Source organism: Danaus plexippus (assembly GCF_018135715.1).
Source record: "Danaus plexippus chromosome 3 unlocalized genomic scaffold, MEX_DaPlex mxdp_30, whole genome shotgun sequence".
Lineage (NCBI taxonomy): Eukaryota > Metazoa > Arthropoda > Insecta > Lepidoptera > Nymphalidae > Danaus > Danaus plexippus.
The window spans coordinates 87,758-109,492 of NW_026869845.1; the positions used below are offsets into that span (position 1 = coordinate 87,758).

General features: G+C 33.3%; 3 protein-coding genes across 7 annotated transcripts; 1 reads left to right on the forward strand and 2 right to left on the reverse strand.

Annotated features, from left to right (window-relative positions):
* Positions 1 to 155: 155 nt before the first annotated feature.
* Positions 156 to 9,411, reverse strand: LOC116768855 (uncharacterized). 5 transcript variants are annotated; one of them, XM_032659708.2, is made up of 19 exons: positions 9,305 to 9,411; positions 9,114 to 9,241; positions 8,816 to 8,944; positions 8,488 to 8,625; positions 8,137 to 8,193; positions 7,872 to 8,049; positions 5,042 to 5,501; positions 4,816 to 4,967; positions 4,487 to 4,614; positions 4,232 to 4,407; positions 4,035 to 4,139; positions 3,439 to 3,593; positions 2,195 to 2,299; positions 1,920 to 2,090; positions 1,401 to 1,593; positions 1,125 to 1,293; positions 850 to 978; positions 403 to 525; positions 156 to 313 (listed from the first exon to the last, which is right to left on the reverse strand). In XM_032659708.2, exons 1-19 carry the CDS (start codon positions 9,327 to 9,329, stop codon positions 236 to 238), a joined length of 2,799 nt encoding a protein of 932 aa, XP_032515599.2. In that variant the 5' UTR covers positions 9,330 to 9,411; the 3' UTR covers positions 156 to 235. The 5 variants fall into 5 exon arrangements, with proteins under 5 accessions (XP_032515599.2, XP_061382919.1, XP_032515606.2 ...); XM_061526935.1 differs by lacking the exon at positions 1,920 to 2,090; XM_032659715.2 differs by lacking the exon at positions 850 to 978.
* On the forward strand, positions 6,086 to 7,380 carry LOC116768877 (uncharacterized). The gene is made up of 2 exons (XM_032659745.2): positions 6,086 to 6,374; positions 6,754 to 7,380. The coding sequence occupies exons 1-2, from the start codon at positions 6,236 to 6,238 to the stop codon at positions 7,302 to 7,304; spliced, it is 690 nt and encodes a 229-aa protein (XP_032515636.1). The 5' UTR covers positions 6,086 to 6,235; the 3' UTR covers positions 7,305 to 7,380.
* A 789-nt stretch (positions 9,412 to 10,200) lies between the features above and the next one.
* On the reverse strand, positions 10,201 to 21,714 carry LOC116770374 (E3 SUMO-protein ligase RanBP2-like). Its single transcript, XM_032661829.2, has 12 exons — positions 21,519 to 21,714; positions 21,211 to 21,436; positions 15,454 to 20,891; positions 15,229 to 15,371; positions 13,789 to 15,155; positions 13,523 to 13,710; positions 13,295 to 13,435; positions 13,011 to 13,205; positions 12,350 to 12,691; positions 11,479 to 11,670; positions 11,158 to 11,280; positions 10,201 to 10,712 (listed from the first exon to the last, which is right to left on the reverse strand). The coding sequence occupies exons 1-12, from the start codon at positions 21,585 to 21,587 to the stop codon at positions 10,668 to 10,670; spliced, it is 8,469 nt and encodes a 2,822-aa protein (XP_032517720.2). The 5' UTR covers positions 21,588 to 21,714; the 3' UTR covers positions 10,201 to 10,667.
* Positions 21,715 to 21,735: the final 21 nt, after the last annotated feature.

A 21,735-nucleotide genomic window follows, 5' to 3' on the forward strand; every position in this document is an offset into this window, starting at 1 on the left:
AATATATGATAGTGAGCTAATATCATCACGATAATAACACTAGAAGACTACTAAAAGTATTGGAACATTTTAAATAATATTTGTTAATATGCTTAGTATAAAAAACTTTTTAAATCTATAGTTATTTAAAGATTAAAAAAACAAAAACAAATAAATATGTCAAGGGAGGCTTTATTGAATATTTTCTAATCATCTAGATATAAATACAGTTTATCTTTTAATATTTCTATTTTGGTCACTTTTTATTACCGTATCCAATATTTTTATTCCACTTGAATGTAGTTTGTCCCTCTGGATGACTTTGTTGACATCTCTGGTTTGTAAAAGAATTTTTTCACATTAATAACTTCATGCACTATTAATAATCCTTTATTATCCTAGAAATTGTGTTTGTTCTCTTACCGCAAGGGACTCCCTACTCTTTTGCATTTGCATCAAAACATATTCAGTATCTTCTTGGTCAGAATCCGAAGAAATCGCCGGTTCTTTGTTTGTGGAACAGCAATTTTTCCCGATAAGGAGAGGCTGCAATTAGTAGCTATTTAAATAAAACTATACTCTTAGATTATGTCTCGTACAATAGATACAATCGATCGATGTTATTTTTGAGTCTGATAATTCGATTAATCTGCAATAAACATCTTTATTGGAAGACAAGATCAAAGTGTCTGCCATATATATTAACATTACATGATCTGAATTAGGAGATATAGTTTAAATTAAGGGTGTCCTACTCGTTAAATTATAGATAACTACATAAAATTGATTTCATAGTTCGAAGAAATTGTATCTATACTTGACAAAAAATTTAAATCGAAAGAAATTATTTTTTCAATGTTATATTCTTACGGAGTCACTCGGAGTAGATCCCGGGGGCGTCAACTCGTCCTTCCAAATGTCAGTGGAGAGTTGTTCCGCGTGTGGCGTCATCCACCGTTGCAGCATGTCACGACGGCGGCGCAGACGATGCCTCCCGCTCTAAAACAGCCAGGAATTGCACTTTACACTCTAAACTAAAATACATTACATGATAAAAGTCAAAATACACAAGGATTGTGTAGAAAAAAGTGCAATTCCTTGCTGTATGGGAATTTGGTTTACACTACGCTAGTTAACGGAGGTACCTGGACATCTTGAGTGCTAAAACATTTCTTAATGTCATCGCTCTGTCCACGATCGTTCATTGTGTCGTGTCTCTCTCTAAGCCGTGACGTCAACTTACTGAGAGCTTCCCAAATCATTATACAAGGTAGGATAATAAAGAATATAAGATTTAAGATGAACTCCATGGGACTGAAAATAATTATAGAAGTTTTAGAACTCAAGTTTTTATACTGTACTTCCGTATGGATGGAATCGTTTTTATTCAAATAATAAAATGTAGTGAGTAAATAACTTACAGGCTCACGAGTCTTACGTTCCGTTGTTTAGAGTCAGGATGGACCGGCCATCCGTCCGCATCGTAAATAACTTCTCGAGCTCGAAGGGAGCTCTCATAATAGTGGTCTAACTTCCGCGGCTTTTGGAATAGGCGGTAAAGGCCGTTCGAACCCACACACGGTAATATTAAACCAAGGACAGCTTTAACGAGCCCTAAAATAAAATTATTTTCTGTCTGACATTTTTCTGTTCAGTTTTTTTTTAGGGCGTTATGAAGAGCCATTGACATTATTTCTTTTAAAAATGTAATTTAAATACTGGTTGACGTAATCACGATATCGTGTCTTTGATAGCTAGGTGTAGCTAATGTTTGTAATGAAATTAAACCACCGGATTGACAGATCAGAAAGTGTTTTGTGACATTCCTTGATTTCGGCTGTTTACGAGGACTATGAAAATGAAATTTCCTATCTAATGATGCAATTTTATCTCACTAGTTCTGAATTGACTTTTTTATGAAAATAGTTTGAAATGCTCACCCAAAAGCAATAAGGCCAACAGGACGCCAACAAAGGTCACAAATAAGTTAACCGTAATGATATCAGGATAGCACACAGAACGAGCGTGACGAGAACGGTCTTTAACAGACAGACCCGCGGCCGCTATTTGAGCTTCAGATAACTCGCGACATAACAATTTTGGATCTTCACCTAAACAATTATTCGATCATCATTCATTTATTTTTGTTTTATTGGCTATACATCGCCATGCCCACGAGTATAAGATATTCGTTGGGAATACCTATAGGACTTACTTAAACAAACGCAATCACAATGCCACACGCAAAAGCAACGATCGTCTCTTATGATCCTAACATTTCGAATTGCAACTGATTCATCGTCTTGATTGACCAAAGACACTGAAAAATAACATGATATTTATAAATACAAATATTTAAAATTATATATTTTAAGTATTTTTTACATTAATTGTGACCATTAAAGTGTTTGCTAACTCAAGATTATGTATTATTGTGATGAGGTTGCAATGTATTGATTCGTAATTAGCCGTTGCCTGCGACTTCGTTCATATATTAAACCCCCTTTGAAATATATGAAAGGTCCTTGAGGGCCTCTTTGTCAGATTATGACTTGGTAACAGTTGAACTAACTTACCCATTCAAACAAATAAACAGACAGAAAAAGATAAAAAAAAATTTTTGGTTTAGATATCGTATGAAACGAAACCTCTCAAGTCTCAGCATTCCATGGACTCACCGTGCGGGTGCCGGCTCCATCGCGATAGTTTCATATATGTTTCGTAAAATATTAATTTGAAATAACAAACATATGTTGAATTTTTATTTATTAGTATTAACAAATAATATTAATGTAAAAGACTTTACTATACCATATCAATTTAAGAAATATAATAAATAAAGTATTCGTACCCAAAATGTCCAAAACTTTTTTTGGATAATTTAATATAAACAATTTAAAAAATATTTATATAAGAATTTTTGAGAAATAAAAATATGTAAAATTAATTTTATTAGATAGGTACTTATATGCTTGAAACATTCACGTCATAATGTCTTTGAATTAATTAATTTATAAATATTTAGTTAGTAATGTGTTAAAGAGACCTATCGTTTTCCTCAACAGTTTCACTCGAAGGCCTTGGCAACATACTCACTAACTGATTATACCTACTGATACTATTAGCCGGGAAATATATGTAGTGTAGATAATGTATTTACTCGTTCCGAAGGACGTACTTGAGCGAGATAAGTATTAACACAGGTTTTCGCCAGCACACCACATACGAAACGTTTCACGTTTTCCGTTCAATGACCATGTTATTTGTTAATACATTAATGTGCGCAGATTTTTGAATGAAAAACTATTAACAGTTAACACTTCGTACCTAGGGTGGTTATGGATACTTGGGGGTAGGCAGACACCACGTTGCAGTTACGTATTCTTATTGGGTTAGATTTCGTATCAAAGACTACTATTTTCAGTTTTGAAAGTGCCATTAAATTATTTTAGGTCTTACCCACACAGTGTGCGCTTTCTATAGCATTTTCTATAGGGATATTAAGACGGAACGTTCCCGAATGTCTCGGAGCTAATAAAATAGGACCTATTGTATTTTCGTTTTTCTCCAAATCTTGGTTTGATAACTCAGGATTGCATTCTCGTGTTACGACTCTGAAAGAATGTTTCAAAAATTCGTTTTGTTTTAAAAGAACGGAAAAAAATGTTATGTATACATGGCATATGTAGTGTAAAATCAAAATTATACGGAGTAAAATATTTCCCCGTTCTTCTAGGTAGGTACACCTTGTATCTTAAAAGTTATAAAATATTTTCTTTCTAAATGAATACGAAACTTAATGCCTTTTAATGTATCAATCTTCAATATCCTACTGTCTACTGTGTATCTGGGATAGTGATGACAAATTTTGAGGTTTAATAATTCAACCCAAATGTACTTTATTTGTTTCCACTGAAATTTTGGAACAAACGGTCAATAGTTTGAAATTTTAATCTCATTTCCATTGAATATATTGTTCACTTGCGAAGTCTACTAAAATTGGTAATGAATTAATTTGAATTTGTTATTTTCATTTTATTATACAGAACTCTTACCGAAAACGCGCAGCAGCTAATCCCGTGTTTGTGGCTTGAATTGTTAATATTGAACGGGACTTTCTAGTTGTGTCCGAAACAATGGTTGTGAGACGTCCGAAAGCACTACACGTGAATACAAATGAGAATAGCCGAGTTATTAATATTTTAATAACATATTATTAATTTAATGCGATCGACATCTCGAAATTTCTTACCCTACAAGCACGAGTTCATTATTATCCGCCCTTCCTTCTATATCAATCTGCGCGTGATGACGTCTCGTATGGGGCAATTTTAAAAAATGATCGGTACCACGAGCAATAATTTTAAGACGCGCTGCACTTCCTGCCATCAATGCCCTCGAAACCCTCACGACGACCTGACGTTTCAGCTTCAACAGCATGTCATTTATGTTAACATTTAAATATATTACACGAAACCACTTATTAAAATCAATTAATGAAGATTACCTTTACTGTACTTTCTTGTGTCGATGTCTCAGTTAAGTTATTAGGTTTATCTCTTCTCTTTAATGATCTAGCATCCCTAACAGTTATAATATCGCTATTAGGCACAATAACAAAATCTCCGTGTTTATCTTTGGATAAAAAAATATATATTTAAAAATGCTTTTCTCGAATCAAAACTCAAATATCGGATATGTATAAAAGGATTTTTGAATTTGCAATTCGACTTTCGTTATATAGCTGACAGATAAAATTATAATGGTTGTATTCGAAACAGTCATTAAAAGACCGTCACTGAAGTAACATTAAGCGTTATATATTTTATGGTTTACCGAAGATCGGATTATCACTATCCATTCTCAGCGGCACAACAAGGGACAGTCTTTTATGTGGTAATGTAAATTTTTCTCTCGGAAGCCAGTTGATTGGCTTGTATCTAACATTTATATCACGATCCGACCACTCCGGATGGAGAGAACTCACACTGTAATACACGTAATAGCTCTATAGTAATATACAGTTATAACATAACCAGCTTACAATCATAGTGTTATTGACCGTGCGATTTCGTCCATTGTTAAGTCGTTCCAAACCGTCTTACCCTCCGGTGTGCTCAACTTTTCAAAAAGTTGAACGCGCGCGTTGTAGTACAAGTCGGGATCGCCTATTTCGAAAAGAGCAAACATTTTTGTTCCACCATTAACATTGTCAGATTGTTCATTTTTTAATACAGCTCCCTCAGCCACAGGTTCCTTTTCTTGATCAATTGTTTCAGAGGAATCAAAATAAGACGATTTTTTAATGTCTGATGTTTGAATTTTTTTGTGATTCATCTCTTCATCATTTAAGTTATTTGTATTGAAATGTTCTTCATCAAAATTTATATCTTTTTCTATATTAACATTACTGCTTTCTTTAGCGTTCCATTTATCTAGAAATTCTTTCTTACGATTCTTTGCTTTACGTTTGAACCGTTTTACTAATGATTCATTTATTTGATGGTAAATAACCGTTTCACCTGAAATAAAAATTCATAATAAGGATTAGGTATAAGAATTTAAAAGTTTAAGATCCCATTTCTGCGAGAAACTATAGATATATTTAATTAAATAGGTAAGTGATATTTCCTTGTAAAGGTAAACCATAGAATGATTATAATTATGTACATATATAAATCCGTTTTTCTTTTCGTTTCATTTGCTAAAGTAAACAATTTACAGAGATAGATTGAATAAGAAGAAAAGTCACTTTGTTGAGATCTAAGATTTTCGCGAGTATTCATTTAAATGAAACTAGTATTATTCGGATTTACTACGCGGATTTTATTATTTAAAAACTACATAATCCCGACGTTTCAGTTACTTTGCAGCAACCGTGATCACGGCATTATGTAGTTTTTAAATAATAAAATCCGCGTAGTAAATCCGAATAATACTAGTTTCATTTAAAGTCACTTTGTTTTAATTGTTAATGTAGTAGAAATATTATTTGCAATAATAAATATCAGAACCAATAAGGAAAAAGTCATTGTACTTATATTCTGGTGTTATTTGACGCGTGTGCATTAGGTAATGTTGTATGTGTGTGTAGGTACTTTCCAATCACGTTCTCAAAGAACTAGTTTTGAAATCGATTGAGAGGGGAGAAAACGTACACGGTCGAGCCAGCGCGAGTCAGCGCGAGGCCCGGCCAGCTACACCAGTCGTATACTAATAAGTCACTAAACAAGTTATTGCACACATTTTATAAAAAATGGAAGCGTTTATTGAAGGCGTCCGATTGCAACCTTGCCTGTGGAACCCTCTACATCCAGATTATCGTGAGATGCACACCAAAGACGAAGCCTGGCAACGAGTTGTTGATCATTATAGCAATGTCTCGATTCCTAATAGTAAGTGACTTAACTTAAGGTCGAGACTCGTTCTATCTCGCATACGGATACTTATTGTTATGTGTTTTATAATCAGCGAGTATGTAGTTGAGGAATTTAATCATTAAATGTAAAGTTGCTAGGTGATATAGATTGCATTTGTAACTATATATATTATATTTTCATAATTAAAAATAACAAATTGATAGATTTTTGACAATAATATTGGTTTTATGAAAGACTTTTTTTAACGAGAAAGTAATGGAAATCTTAATTTTTTTCGTAATGTTAATCATCTTTAATAATGATTTAATTAAATAGATAAATGTTAAATAATACCTGTGTATCAAATAAACTAACGTAATGATAATATTTGTCAAAACTAAAAATTTGGTTTCAGTACAAGTAGCGAAAATTGAATGGAAAAAGCTGCGTGACAATCACCGGGACGCTCTGAAAAGAGCTAAGCTGGGCAAGAATAAACTATTACCGGCGCAAATAACCACTTGGAAGTACGCTAAAGCAATGCAGTTCCTTGAACCACACATGAAGTACCGAATAACAGAGAATATAGAAATTGATCCACCTTCAACTGGTCATACGAAAAGTTCAGAACAAGATGTCACTACTACCGAAAACGCCGAGGGCGCATTGACGAATATACTAAGAAATCGCTGTGAATGCAAAAGTGAATCCAAACAAGACTCAGATGCCCTCGAATCCTTTTTCAACTGCATGCTACAGAGTACTAAGACGATGCCGCATTGGATGCAAACACAAGTGAAAAAAAAGATATTTGCTGTTATTATAAACGCCGAAGAACATCTATCAGGACAGAGCCATGATGCGGAACGGTCAAAAGACAAACAGAATACTTTCAACGAACCACCGGAAAAGAAAATCAAAACCGAAATATACATGGACGACAACTGTGATAATGAATATTCATGACAATAATGACAAGTTTCCTGCGATTCATACTTAGAAAGTTAATTAATTTATATAATAAACAATTTTGTACAAAGTTGCACCTTGTATTGTTTTTGTCAAACCACTCAGTATTTTATAATAAACTATAAACTTTGATAGTAAAGGAACCGACATTTACCTATCCCTGAAATATTACTTTCATTGCAAACTTTTATTTCGCCTAGCTAAAAATGCATCGAATACCTAACTATAAACGAACAATTTAAAATATTTTTGGTGATTAAGTTAAAATAACGGTATGCAGCTCATTGCTCCTGGTGGTATAGAATACCTATTTTATATTAAAGAAAGTAAGTTTCAAATCATGGAGATCCTTTCATAAACTCAATAAGAGAAATAAATGCACATTTTCGTAATCAATAAATACAATACAAAATGAAACACAAAAGTCCCATTGTTCATTCAAAAAAATATTGCGATAGGATTTTTATTATGATTGATAACAACAATAAAGAAGTCCCATGAACATAAAGAAGACCCAAGTTACACTATCAGTAATTGATAAATACATTTCAATAAAGTACTTACCACAAGTAGTAGTAGAGAAATTGTATTTAGCTCTTGTTCTACTAAAATTCTTAGGCTCTCGTACTCTAATAGAAAAACTGGGTTTTTTATTGGCGTGATCGAAAGTATTAAACAATTCAACACCAGAGGTGGAGGTTTCGTCAAAATTAATCGACTTTGCGTCTCGTTGTAAACGTTTCTGAAAATGTAAAAGACATTTCTAACATTTTTTAACCCGTTCTAACTCCAATTATATAAAAAGGTTATCAAATATGTAAATAGTTACACTGCTATTACTGTACACCAATTTATCTATAGGTACGCCAATAATGCCGGTAACAGTCTGAAACATAGACACTCATATAACAAAACAGTCTTTGAATTAAAAGATCCCATCTTATACTGCTTAACTGACTTACAATTAGAAGTATTTAGGTACGTATTGTGTACACAATGTAGGTAAATGAAAAGTGGTATTTTTTGTGACATAATTGAGTTCACAATCGCGTCTCAATTAGGTCCAAAATTCATTTTGTTTCATACATAATAGGTATTATTTATTCTATTTCATTTGCATTTTCTGAGATAATAAAGAAAAAAAAATTGGTGTAATAAAAAAAAGTATTTAAATACCCACATCTATTCTTCGTAGTTTGTAAACTTGGAAGGGCAGTTGTCTCTGTAACCTTAATACGTAAGGATGAAGCAGGCGTATACGTTTTCTATTAGCTCCAAGAACATGCTCGATAGGTATATATTCATCTCCTGAGTCTTGCTACAATATCAAATTTAATTAAAAGTTTTATAAAAGCTTCAGCTCTTGCGGTGTATAGGCTTTTTCATAAAACTATAATGAGCTCTTAAACTAATTATTGGAATGCCGATATTATTCAATAGTATGCATTTGTAAAATATAAATTATGCTGTACCTATTCATTGATATAAATAAATAATTAAAAACTTACACCGGGTTCACTACACGCTTTAACGGTAACAGTGAGTTTTTGTTTGCAATCACTCAATGCATTATGTTTAAATAATTCTTCCCTTTGAAATCTAATAATGTCGGTCTCGGCTCCATCACTCGCGGTTTCCTTAAATAACCAAAGACATATACGTACGTTAAAAACATAACCAAAACCGGGGAAATGTAGTATCATACATATGCAGTAAAAAGGATAAGTGAACATGCGCCCAAGTTCTTCTACAAATAAATATATGAATCGTACATAAAATTAATATAAAGCAAAAATAATTAATTACTCGTATTTTACACTTGATCATAACAGCTCTCACTTCCAAATGAGAATTTTCATTTTCTTTTAAATTGATATCTTTTTGAACTGTTACTGCATAAGTTTTACTTATCACAAACACTATAAGAAATACATCTGAAATAAGGACACAAAATAATCTTTCAGTTATTTTTGTAACATCTAATATAAAGTACCTACTCTTTATAGCACTTAAATCGAACATTATTTGTGACCAAAAATATAATAAATTTTAATAAAAACAATCGTAATGACGTTTGGATACTATCAGTGACATATCAAACAATATCCGTTTATTTAAAAAAAAAAAAAAAAATTTAGACAAAAACTCAAGCCTCCTTGCATTGATATCAATACCGAAATTTAATTCTAAATAGAAAATGTCACGTATCTTTTCTGTTTTTAGTATGTATCTAAGTATTATATAACACAATTAATTTATTTGTGATGTATTTTTTTAAATATCGTTGACTAAAACTTATGATGCATTAGCATATTGAGTTTGACATATGAAACTGTAATTTTCTGGAGGAAAGTTTTCTCTCAAAGAATACGTTAGGATTCATTATAAATAAAACGATGTATATGTATTTTTTTTTATTTAATCATTAAATAAGATAGTAAACAATTTATTTAAATGACACAAGGATTAAAGGACAACCAAATCCTGAAATATGATTTTAATTAAAATTTCAAAGAATCATTATATTTTAATGTTCAAATTAATACACTTTAGGTTTTAAAAAGCTTTCAGCTGAAGTCACACATATTATAACTTTCTGATCAAAATTCGGTTGATGAGAATATTGATGAAAAATATAATGTTTCAGTCGACACAAAAAGACCTGATCAATTTATTAATTATAGAAAAAATATAAACAAATTAAGCATATTAAATTACACAAGCGCTACAAAAATTCCTTTTAAAGGAAAATAAGATATTGATCAGATCTCTTTCTAAACAATATGAAATTTAAACTCTACATTACTACACGAATACTCGGCGAGGCTGCTCGGTGTTATGATACATTTACATAGACAATAATAACAAATATTCCCATTTAAAAATCAACATCTGCCAGTGAGTGTTAATTAATATTAATTCTCTTATAAATCGTTCATTCACTGACCCTCAATAAGCATATAAAGATAATGCAGCCTGCCTCTATATCAAATGAATAATCATTTACACAATACAAAGCAAAAAAAGTATTAATTTTACGAAAGAATATTCTCAATTAACATGCTCAGACCTGGAGCATAGTTAAGGAAATTTGAACACCCTTCTCGTTATAGACATATCAATGATGCTTTTTTAGATTTAAAGATACATTTACATTCTATTGACAATATGCTAAGGTCTAAGTTATATACGTTTATTTTTCTTAAAAATGGCAAATAATGTGTAATAGTATTTAGAGGTAACATAAAATAAATTCTAATAAACACATTTTAAGTCCGCGAGACTAAAGAAGAGAAAATAATGCTACTTTCATATATAAAAACAAACAAAACATAATCAATTAATATCTTAAGTTAACGTCTATGACTCGGGATCTGTTGAGGCGTCCGTCGAAGCTTTGCTAGTCTAGAACAAAAAAAAAAATTTTTTTTTAATTTTACGGCACATACATATATAAAAGATTCATAAATTCTTTATTTTTGGTAACATTGTCATAAACAACTATACATGTGGTGTGCAATAAAACTGTTAATGGTGGTAATGCTCTAATTAGCAGATAAACAAAATCTAAATTATAATTTTATGCTTTAAACAATTCTCATATGTTATTTGATACACAGATGATATTACCTATCATATAAATTGATAGTCATTTAAGCCAAACGATTTAAAAACAGATATAGAGAAAACACATTACCAACGTGATCCTAATAAAATGAATTAACGAAATAATAAAAAGCCTATTCCATGTTACTATGTATATATTTGAGTTTTATGAAACTAACAAACGATTTGATTTCTCAATGTTTTTGTCAAATTCTCAATGTCTCAATTCATCACATGTTCATACCTCACACAGGTCGTAGAACTCCAGAGCGAGGTTGGAGTCAGCGAACGTTATGGTGACCGTCTTCTCTACCGATACGTTACTGGTGTAGTCCATGCCGGTCCACGAACACGACTCCTCGGTCAACTGGCGTCATACAAATGTATTAGTATTACTTAAAATATACATTTTATCAAAATACATGCAAAATAAGCTCGCATGGATATTATGCATGAGGATGAATATTGAACTGCTTGAGGAAATAGGGAATAATTGTAATTGATGTATTGGTTATATCGAGCTCATTTATCGTTCGTAACTAAGTACATATATGTATGTATATACCTGGAATTCCGTGTCTGCGTGTATGAGCATGTCAGCGAGTATTTCCCCGGTGTTGGTGTCCGTGACCATGACCTTGGGCGAGCAGACGTCTTGGTCGAAGGAGACCTGAACGTGTGTGTCCTCACATGAAGTGATCTCATCTCCACGACGCACCACCGCCTTGCACGGGAAATACATAGCTGTCTCTTCATCCTGAAAGGATCATTTGGTATGATTAAAACGAACCAAATTATAACGAAATTTCCGGATAACCGATTTATTTAAAACTTATTTTGTTTTCGACATAAGCAGAGCATATTATAAAATATAAAAGCATATTTTGCTTCATCGTGTCACATAATATAGTAGTATTTATATTTTATGGTTAATATCCTACTAAGATTAATTGTTTAAACCATTTTAATAATAACGTGAATGAATCGTCTTCAATTCTCCATTATTACATGTATTTGGTAGGTTTTAAAATTTTAAAAGCTTTATAAAATTCTGTTACTAGTTTCTTTATAATCGAAAACAAACATACAACAGTCACTCAATTTAAATCCGAATAATACTAGTTTTATTTAAATGAATACTCGCGAAAATCTTAGATCTCATTAAACATATTGTATGTTAAAAATAGTGAATTAAATAATTACAAACGTTTATAAATCTATATTGAAATTTTCTCTTTATTTCTATTGATCGTTCTGAAGGGTCACATGCGTTTTATATTTATAGAAAATACTTTTCTAATAAAATAATATGTTCATAATGTGATAGAAATTTCAAACCTTTGAATGTAGTGCCTCAAAATTTCTGACTTTCGTCTGTTAGAATGCTTTCATAGTACAAGGTTATTTAAATAACTATTAGTACAATAAACACCAACCTCATTATAATAGCCCCCGGAATGTTCGTTATAGTCCTCTTGGTCATAATTACAATCGTCGTAGTCCACTTGATCTTCTTCAAAGTGAACTTGTTTCAACGACTCATTAGCGTCTTGCGAGCTGGTTACTTGGCCGTTTTGTTTGCTATCCGTTTGGGAACTTTCTCTTCTGGTTCCTTCTTTTTCTGATGATTGCGATGACGAGGCAAACAAAGTGCTGTCTGCGCGCGAAGTTTCCATTAGATGTTTTGGCAGTCGTAACGGTGTGATTCCATCGCTAGTCTCCGTTTCTTGTTTATCTTTCTCCTGTCTTATCGCTTCCGCTGCTGCAGCTTGTAGTTTCTGGGTAGCATTTAAATAATTTTTATATGTTTATTTTTAATAACGTCGTTAAAAAGGTAATTTAAACTTATTTTAGCATACATTTTCGTTTATTAAATAGTTTGGAAAGTTACTATACAACTATTGAATCCAGTAAAGTGTAGTTAGTTTGATTTAAACAAACACTATGAATATTATAAAAATTGAATGAGAACATACAATAATCTATATACGGTCAATATATTTGTAACAACAATTTTTGTCCTCTTATTTTTTAAATACAGAAAAAAATGTTTTATTTTACTATTACGATGAATATAATGAATGTATTTCATCCTACCCTCACACACTCCACGACCTTGTTGTGGAAGGCGGTGGAGATGGCCACATTCTTGAACTTCGCAGCCAACGTCTCCTGTTCTCCGCTGCTCTCAGCGTAGTTCCGTCCCGCCCACGTCCAGGAGGTCTCCGAGTTCTTCGTCGGCAGTAGCTGCAGATCCATGAACAGCAGCATGTTCAGCACAGCTTTGTGCACCTGTTATATTAAGTTGGGTCACGATCAATTTTCGGATATGTATCATACTCAAAAAGTTTCATAGAATTTCGAATAAATATAATATGTACCTGCTCTCTTCGTAACAGTAACCTGTAGCTTTTCTTTTCAGGGTGATATAAGAGTTTCATCTCTCCAACACCGCGCTCCTTCCACTCTCTCGTTTTTTCATCGAAGCGGTAAAGTTTACAGCGTTCCCCGAACAGTTTTTCCTAGAAGTGTAATGATTGAGATAAAATATTGTATACACAGCGACTCCGTCATCACTTAATAAGTAGACCTTAATTTTGTTTGTATACCTCATCTTCTTCACCCGTCGTGACTACGATCTTGTCGGGTAGAGGCACGATCGGTTCGTAATGAGGGTCATACTCGTCCTCCGCACCGCCTCCAGAGTCGTCATTTGTATTTCCAGATTTACCACTTTTTTTAGTCATGCTTGAGAAAAGTTGTTGGCCAGCACCTTCCCACTGGAAATTAGCTTGTTCTGAAATAAGAAAAATGTGTTATTTATATATGTTAAAATGAATTTCTTAAAAAAAAACAAATATATACTTCATCTTACTTTTGAGATCAAATCCAGGACCACTCGATGACAATGCTGAAAATAAAGCATTGTCAGCTTTGACGGGAGCGTTATCGGACACGCTTTTTTCTTCTTTAAGTGTATCCTTCTTTGATTCGTGAGTTTCACTGGGAGAAGTATCCTTGTCACTTACAGTATTTTTTTCAGAAGCAGCAGCATCTGCAGGCTTTGCACTAAAAATGGGTTCTTTGTTCTGTGATCCAAAGGTGAATGTACCCACAGAAGAAAAAAATCCTGTTGGAGGAGTCGACTGGTTAGATTTTAAGGCTGCAGGCCCAAATATGCTTCCACTTGAAGAGCTGCTGAATAAATTAACGGGCTTGTCAGATGAAAATATGGAGCCACTCTCAGACGCTTGTGTATCACCCTTATTGTTTTGTAGATTAAATCCAAATATTGATTTATTTGTTGAAACCCCACCACTGCCAAATATAGATTTGTTCTCAAAGGATGCAGATTTCTTATCACCAAACATAGATGTCTTATTGGTGGAACCAAACAAACTTTTAGACTCTTCTTTATCAGTAGTCTCTTTTGCTGTATTCGGTACACTTAATTTTGGTGGAGCCAAAATCCAAGACTTGGTGGCTGGTGGGTTGACCGACGAGGAGGAATCTTGACTGCCACTAATAATTGTCGCCGGAGTTTGTGAGTTTTCTGAAGTTGAACTGTTAGTCAAAGTATTTTCTTTATCAGGCGAGTCCTGTTCAACAACACTATTATTGGCAGAGCTAGCAAAAACAGTAGTTGTATTTGACCCAATAGCTCCTAACGGTGTTCTAAAAACAGTAGTATCAATTGTTCGGTCGAGATTTGTAGGGGTCCCATACAAAGAATTAACTGGACTCTGAAAATTGGATGCAGACGACGTCTTCAGAGGAGTTGTCGTTACAGGATCTGGCTTTATCGATTTTGATGTCACTTTGTTTGATACTGGAATTTTATCAGAATCATCACACCCTCTGCATCCCTGACATGGTTCCTTATTCACATAGTTATAGAAATTTTCAGGTAACATAAGATCCCTAGCTTTCTGCTTGTCTTCATTTGATGCTTGTATTTCGTTTACAAAAACGACATCCTCAGAATTATTTAACTTATTATCAGCATCAACTTTTGATGTTTCAGATTTCCCACTTAAAGCATTATCAACTGCTTCTTTGAACTGTAATGCAACCTCTTTGTTTTGGAATCTGAGGCAGAAGTTTTGAAGAAGAATTTCTCCTTCACTGAAGTCATTCGCAAAAAAGAACCAGGACTTTTCATCTTTCGGTTGGTAAGTAATATTTTTATTAAGAGCGTGATTCAAGCATATTTTATGAACTTGTTCCCGACGCATTAGCACTCTGAAAATTATAACAATGGTCATATATGGCATTAAACGAGCTCTATGATTTTTGCAAGTAGTTAATATCATACCTTAATTTTCCAGTTTCTTTATGTTTTAATATTTTCACTATTCCTATGCCGCGTTCTTTCCATTCTGATCCAGAAAATATGAATAATTTCGCTCTGTGTCCATATAATTCGATTTCATTTTCTTCACCAGTCACAACTTTTATCTATAAAAACAAAAACCATACAGGTAAATATAAAACTACTTATTTTAAATATTTATAAATAGAATAACATTAAAAGACTAACCTTATCAGGCATTGGTATAACTGGACTAAAATGTATATGATGTCCTTCATCTTCGGAGGCATATTCATTATCGTCACTATCATGGTCCTTCTTATCTTTTGGTGATTTTACTGGGCTTTTACCCTTTGTCACATTTTTTTGGTTGAAGGAAAATTCAAAAGTACCACTTTCTTTGCCAAATGGAGTCACATTTGTCTGTGGAGTTGGCAAAAGTGCAGGTTTTGTTGGAGTGAGTATAATATTTTGCTCTTCCTGTTTTTTAATGCCTAGATCGAGAACACCATCACTCTCTTTAGCTTGCTCAGGAGCTTTGAATACATTAGAACTTTTTGTTGTAGGGATACCAAAACTAACAGTTTTCTCTTGTGGTATTCCAAAACTAAATTTTGGGATATTATTTGTATTTTGCCCTGTTGCCTCATTGGTCTTTGGCGTGATTCCAAATGTAAATTTAACATCAGGTTTGGAGGTTGAAATATCTGGATTTGTGGGATTATTACAGGCAACACAACGCTCATTGGCACCTTTGTTTCTAACATAACACTGAGAACATTCCCATGTGCCTTCTTTTGCTTTAAATTTATCTCCCCAACCGGTAGCAGTCGTAGCTGCACTCGTATTCACTGCAGTCTGTGCGCCCTGAGATGGAATGCCAAAGTTAAACTTTGGTGTATTTACTGGCTCTAATTTGTTTTCAGCTTTCTTTACAGTTGGATCTTTGGGACTATTGCATGCACAACAGTAATCTTTTCCAGATTCATTTCGTATTAAGCATTCTTTACACTCCCAAGAACCTGGTTGTGGTTTAAACTTTTCTCCGAAACCAACTTGAACGTTTTGTTTGGCAGCATTTTGCTCCTCCTTAACGGCTTTTGTGTCCTCTCCGATTTTTGATTGAGCTGTCTTAACAGCATTTATAAAATCGTCGCACGCTTGTACTGTTTTAAAACGCAAACAGAATGTTTCGGGAACCAGTTCCCCCTCTGAAAAATCTTTGCCACAAAACGTTACTGCTTTATCCATGTTAGGCATCTTTTGGAATACCATTTCTTTTGTAACCGAGAGATTACAACAAACTTTCATTATCTGTTCTCTTCGCATTAATAATCGTAATTTCTGGTTATTTTCCTTTTGGCACAGGAGCTTTATGTTTCCAAGGCCTCTTTCCTTCCATTCCTTTATTGAAGCATCAAATCGTAATAATTTTGCTCTATATTCGAATAAAACAATTTCATCTTCCTCCCCAGTTTTTTGATCTACTAAAGCAGGAAGCGGTATGACTGGCTTAAAATCAACTGTTGGTTCAAATTCCTCAACCACGTCAGAGTTGTTTAATTTACTAGAAGTAACTGTACTCTCCGGAGTTTTGACCGTGTTCGTTAAATTTGTAGTAGTACTTAAATTTGAAAAAGGTGATGAAGTTGCTGTTTTAAATGTAACACCGGTAAAAACATTGACTTTTGTTGTTGGTGCCTCAGTTACTTTTGGCTGAGTGTTTGAATCTTCAGTCACGGTCTTAAAAGATGGTTTGCTGCTAAATGTAAAACCTCCAACAACGGTTTTGCCGTCTGTTCCTGCGGTAACAGTTGAACTTGAAATTTGACTTTTGGTCGGTTGTACTGTCTTTATTTCCGTAGACACTACATCAATTGCAGACTCTTTTCGAGCTTTCTCAAAAGTTTCGTAAAATTCTTTTGCTAGTTCCGGCGTTTTAAATTTGATACAGAATTTTTCTAAAATAACAGTTTCCTCAGCAAAATCATTTGCAACCCAAAAGTACGCCTTGGTTTCATTCTTCATAGGTTTTATTTCCATTTCAGGTAGTATGATATGATTAGCACATATTTTGTGTACTTGTTCTCTTCTCATTAGAACTCTGACTTTGCCTGTAACTTTATGTTTGAGTAATTTCATTTCACCGATACCTCTTTCCTTCCATTGTTTATCTACAAAACGGAAGAGTTTTGCTCTAGCACTGAAAATGACTGATTCATCTTCTTCACCAGTAGTTACTTTAACTTCAGCTGGTAATGGTATAATTGGTTTAAAATCAGGACAGGGATCATAATTTTCAACAGACGTATTACTTTTTTCTGATAAGGTCCTGGATTTGTTAAGACTTGTATTTGGAGAGGATTGTGAAAAAATTCCATCTACGACACACGTCGACGTGTCCTTTGATGAATTTGCCGCAGTAGACGTGGTTACAGGATTATCCGGTTTGAATATAGATTTCATATTCCAATTGGTTGTCATTGGAGTTACTGCAATCGTTGATGTATTTGTTGTTGGAAAAGTAAAAACAGGGCGTGGTACTGCCTTTGTCACATTAGAAGTGGGCATAGAAATTTGGTAATTATGAGGACTTCCTTTAATGTGTTTTTGCGGTATTGTTACACTAAGTACTGGCGCAGGAGCGGAGATGGTTGTCGGTAACGGATCTGAAGAAGTAATCACAACATTTGCTGGAATGATCTTATTACTTTCTTTTACTTCATGTTTAGCTTTTGATGTTGGAATCGCAGCGGATGATTGTGAAGTTGACGTGGATACCACAGTAGTAACAGCAGGCACATTATGTACGGGAGGTACACTAACAGCTGCAGGTATTGTAGGAGGGACCAGATGTGCGACATCAAGATACATTTGATCTGGTGTTGGAAATACTCCTGGATAATTCATATGAGCTCTAGTGGGATCAAATAAAGGCGGCCCTCCAGGTACAGTAGAAGATTGCGCAATTTGTGAATATTGATTGTATAAATTATATAAATTTTGTCCATAGAACTGGTATGGATTAGACGTCAATGGGAAAGGTGGAGCAATACGTTGAGCGAATGGTGGTGCAAAAGGCTGTGGTGCAGCAAAGGGCAGTTGAGCAGCAAATGAAGGCGTATTTTCACTGGCTCTATAGTCATCATCTATATTATAAACATCACTTTCATCAATGCCTTGTTCCGATGAAGATTTCTTTAATTTATTCACTTCTTTTTTTAATTCGGCAATTTGTTTCTTCATATCAACTACATCCTTGCATTCACTTCTACACTCGTCTATTTGTTCTTTAACTTGATCTACCGATATTTTAAGCAGTTTGAACTGTTCAGTAGTGTTATCTATATTTGTTTTAATTGTATTCATGATTTGATTGCTCAATTTCTTATTTTCATCAAACCAATCCTTGGTTTGTTCCATAAAGTTATTAATATTGAAGTCTCTTTTCTGCAAATTTTTTATTTGATTCTCTATTCGTTCCAAAACCAAATTATCAAGTTGCGTGTTATCTAAAATATGAGAATCAGTTGCAGTTCGATAATTTGTAGCATTTACATTATGAGGATGTCTTAACATCTGTTTTGGCGTAGAACTTATGTTTCGATAAACACTAGATTTAGTACGCGATGAGACAATATCACTAATATTTTCATCAGATGACTCATCATTCATAAGTGTTCCTGAAAGATCTGAACATTTATTGAGACAACTTTCTAGATCTTCAATAAGTTCTTGAATGTCTACATATAGAGAATTGGTTTTATACATATCCTGTTCCTTGACTTTTTCAAGTGCTCTGTAAGCAAAAACCTTAGCTTTTTCTAAAAGACTTCTATATTTGCTATCACTTTCTGAATGTTTAGATAAATTTTTTTCTTCCTTAGCAATTTTCACATATGTTTGACTCAGATGATAATAGGCTTCTGGAGATTTTGAATTCGACAATAATCCAATCACTTTCTCATATTCTCCTTCTTTAAAATTATATTGGGCTACATAAAGCTTGCTTTCCTCTAATAAATTATTCAACTCCTTTGGCTCATATTCTTTTTGAGGGTAGTCAAACATCTTCTTATCGGGTAACTTAAGTGTCACTTTACCTTTAATTTTCTGAAGTAAGTTAATTGCAGATGAATAATAAACACATGCCCTTTGTTCATAGTTAGATTTTTCATCTACAGTAGTTGATTTATCAGCAATTTCATTAAAAATTCGACCTAACATACAAAGTAATTCTGGGTCTATACCATGATTATCAACACATCTTATAACTTCAATACCACGACTCAATGTTGATCGGATATCTGTATGATCAAAACCTAAATCATTTTGACTCAATTTGTAAGCACAGTCCCACCACTTAATTTGTGGTAGGGAACATAACAAATCTGTTATATTTGCTGGTAAGAGTTTTACATTTTCTGTAGAATGGAAGTTATTGCTATGATCCCTGTGTCTACGAGTTGTTAATGTTGTACTGTATAGGAAAGCTAAGACATCTATTTTGTTCAAGGTCTCAGGTCCACAGCTAGTCATATTGGGAGTAAGCATGTCAAACAAAGTGCATTTGAAATCAGCATAATTTTTATAATTTAAAAGCATCCAGACAAAGTGATGAAGACTACTGGGATATTCTCTCTGTGCATCATCATCATATGCCTGAACTTCAAGCTTCCTTGGCAACCTTAGTGCAGGACTAGTCATTAACTTGGATACTAAATAGGAAGTGTTCTTTTTTGACAATTGATCCGGTGTTGTAAATAAAGTTTCATAAAGTTTATCTTTCCAATTCGTACCTGAGCATAATTCAGATATTTGATCTAAGATAATTTGACTTTTATCTTGAATATTTGATAGTAAATAATGACCAGACTGGGAGCATCTGTATGATCCTTCCACATACCACCTTTTTATTGCATTTTGTTGTTTTTGAGGAGCATGTACTAGCCAGTTCACTTTTAAATCAAGCGGGACTGTTTGCCAAGCAATTAACATTAAGGGTGTTACAAATTTTTTTACCTCTCTCCAATTGGTTTGATTTTTTTTTGCTTTCTTAAGTAACAATGTTGCAGCATGAAATGCTATTTGTCCTCTGTGATGTTGTAAAATATTTGTATGAAATTCACCAAAACTTTCAGCATGCCCAGACTTGGCAACATTATCTAGTGCTTGATCATAGGCATTTAGAAGATCACTGCATTCTAGCAAATTCTTACCAGATGCATTTGGAACTTCAGTTAAACTCAAAACACAAAGTCTTTCTCTGACTGTTAATAGAAGCAACTGGTATAACCAGTTGTTTTGTTTCAGATTGTTATATTTCAATACTTCAGAAAGACATTCATACCAAGCATAATTATCAGAGAAGAAGTTTTTTTCAAATTCAATATCACAGCTATGGTCAAAAGCCTCTGTTATTTTGTTAGACTGTAAATAGTGTTTTAACAGTCTTCCATGAAGTACTGCATCTTTTGGTCTTGCATCTAATTCAGTTTTTAATAATTTCACCAATGCTTCTGGGTCTGAATTAGCATCAGAAAGAAGTCTTTCACGTAGTCGGAATGTAATAGGATGTTTGGGATATATAGCTTCAGCTTTCTCACACCAGTATTTTGCACGACCTAAATTCATAATTCCCTCCTCATTAGCCAGAAGTTCGCAAACTATAACAAAGAAAAGAAGAAACCGAAATTTATAGGTTATCAAAAAATATTTATATTGAAGTTATAATACATATCATATTTAACCATATATAACATTTTATATTTAGATACTAAATTATAAAAAAAAATCAAAGAAAAAAATTAGATCACTACACGTAAGACACATGTTTATTTTTATAAATTTGTCTCCTGTGAAGGTACATTAAGACTATAATTAGCTTTTTTGAAATAAAAGTAACAGTTCAAACAATATGAGCATTCTAATAAAATACTAACTAAATATAAAAATTAATGACTAAGTACAATAGATATTACTTACTATCAAGAAGTGTTATAGTTTGGGATGGATCTAAATCATAAGAAATTGTATATTGTTCAAGAGCCTTCATTTTTTCTCCAAGTTTATAAAACGCCTGTCCCAGAAGTTTATGAGCTGCTGCATTATTGGATTTGAGACCAAGATACTGTTCGACATATTTCTGGCAACTTCTATAATCTCCAACATCATAATACAAGCGTGCTACGGAAAAGGCTCTTGTTTTGAACTGAAAATGAATGGCCGTATATCATAATCGTACTAAATTGTTTTTACATCAAAACTTGAGTGAAAATATTTTTTTCACTTACGTCTTTCGATGACAATTTATGCATCAAGCTTTCCACGTGTTTGTCTACGTCTTTTTTGTTTCTGTACATTTTGAGAATCGATCACTGATTACAATATAAATAATTGCTTAAACATGAAAAACTAACACTCGTGGTATTACAATCCGGCATCGGCGTCGGCAAACGGTAATGGACCTCGTCATTATTTTTGCCCACAGTTGTAAAATCTTTGACTTAC

What these genes read in the sequence shown, in the direction of transcription:
- LOC116768877 (XM_032659745.2), top strand. Translation starts at nt 6,236, where the DNA reads ATGGAAGCGTTTATTGAAGGCGTCCGATTGCAACCTTGCCTGTGGAAC. An exon ending in CAATGTCTCGATTCCTAATA is followed by an intron (nt 6,375 to 6,753) that starts GTAAGTGACTTA and finishes ATTTGGTTTCAG; the next exon opens with TACAAGTAGCGAAAATTGAA.
- LOC116768855 (XM_032659708.2), bottom strand. Translation starts at nt 9,329, where the DNA reads ATGTTCGATTTAAGTGCTATAAAGA. An exon ending in AGAAAGCGCACACTGTGTGG is followed by an intron (nt 2,300 to 3,438) that starts GTAAGACCTAAA and finishes GTTATTTTTCAG; the next exon opens with TGTCTTTGGTCAATCAAGAC. An exon ending in AACGTAAGACTCGTGAGCCT is followed by an intron (nt 1,294 to 1,400) that starts GTAAGTTATTTA and finishes AATTATTTTCAG; the next exon opens with TCCCATGGAGTTCATCTTAA.
- LOC116770374 (XM_032661829.2), bottom strand. Translation starts at nt 21,587, where the DNA reads ATGTACAGAAACAAAAAAGACGTAGACAAACACGTGGAAAGCTTGATG. An exon ending in ACGCAGACACGGAATTCCAG is followed by an intron (nt 11,281 to 11,478) that starts GTATATACATAC and finishes GTATGACGCCAG; the next exon opens with TTGACCGAGGAGTCGTGTTC. An exon ending in AGTTCTACGACCTGTGTGAG is followed by an intron (nt 10,713 to 11,157) that starts GTATGAACATGT and finishes TTTTTGTTCTAG; the next exon opens with ACTAGCAAAGCTTCGACGGA.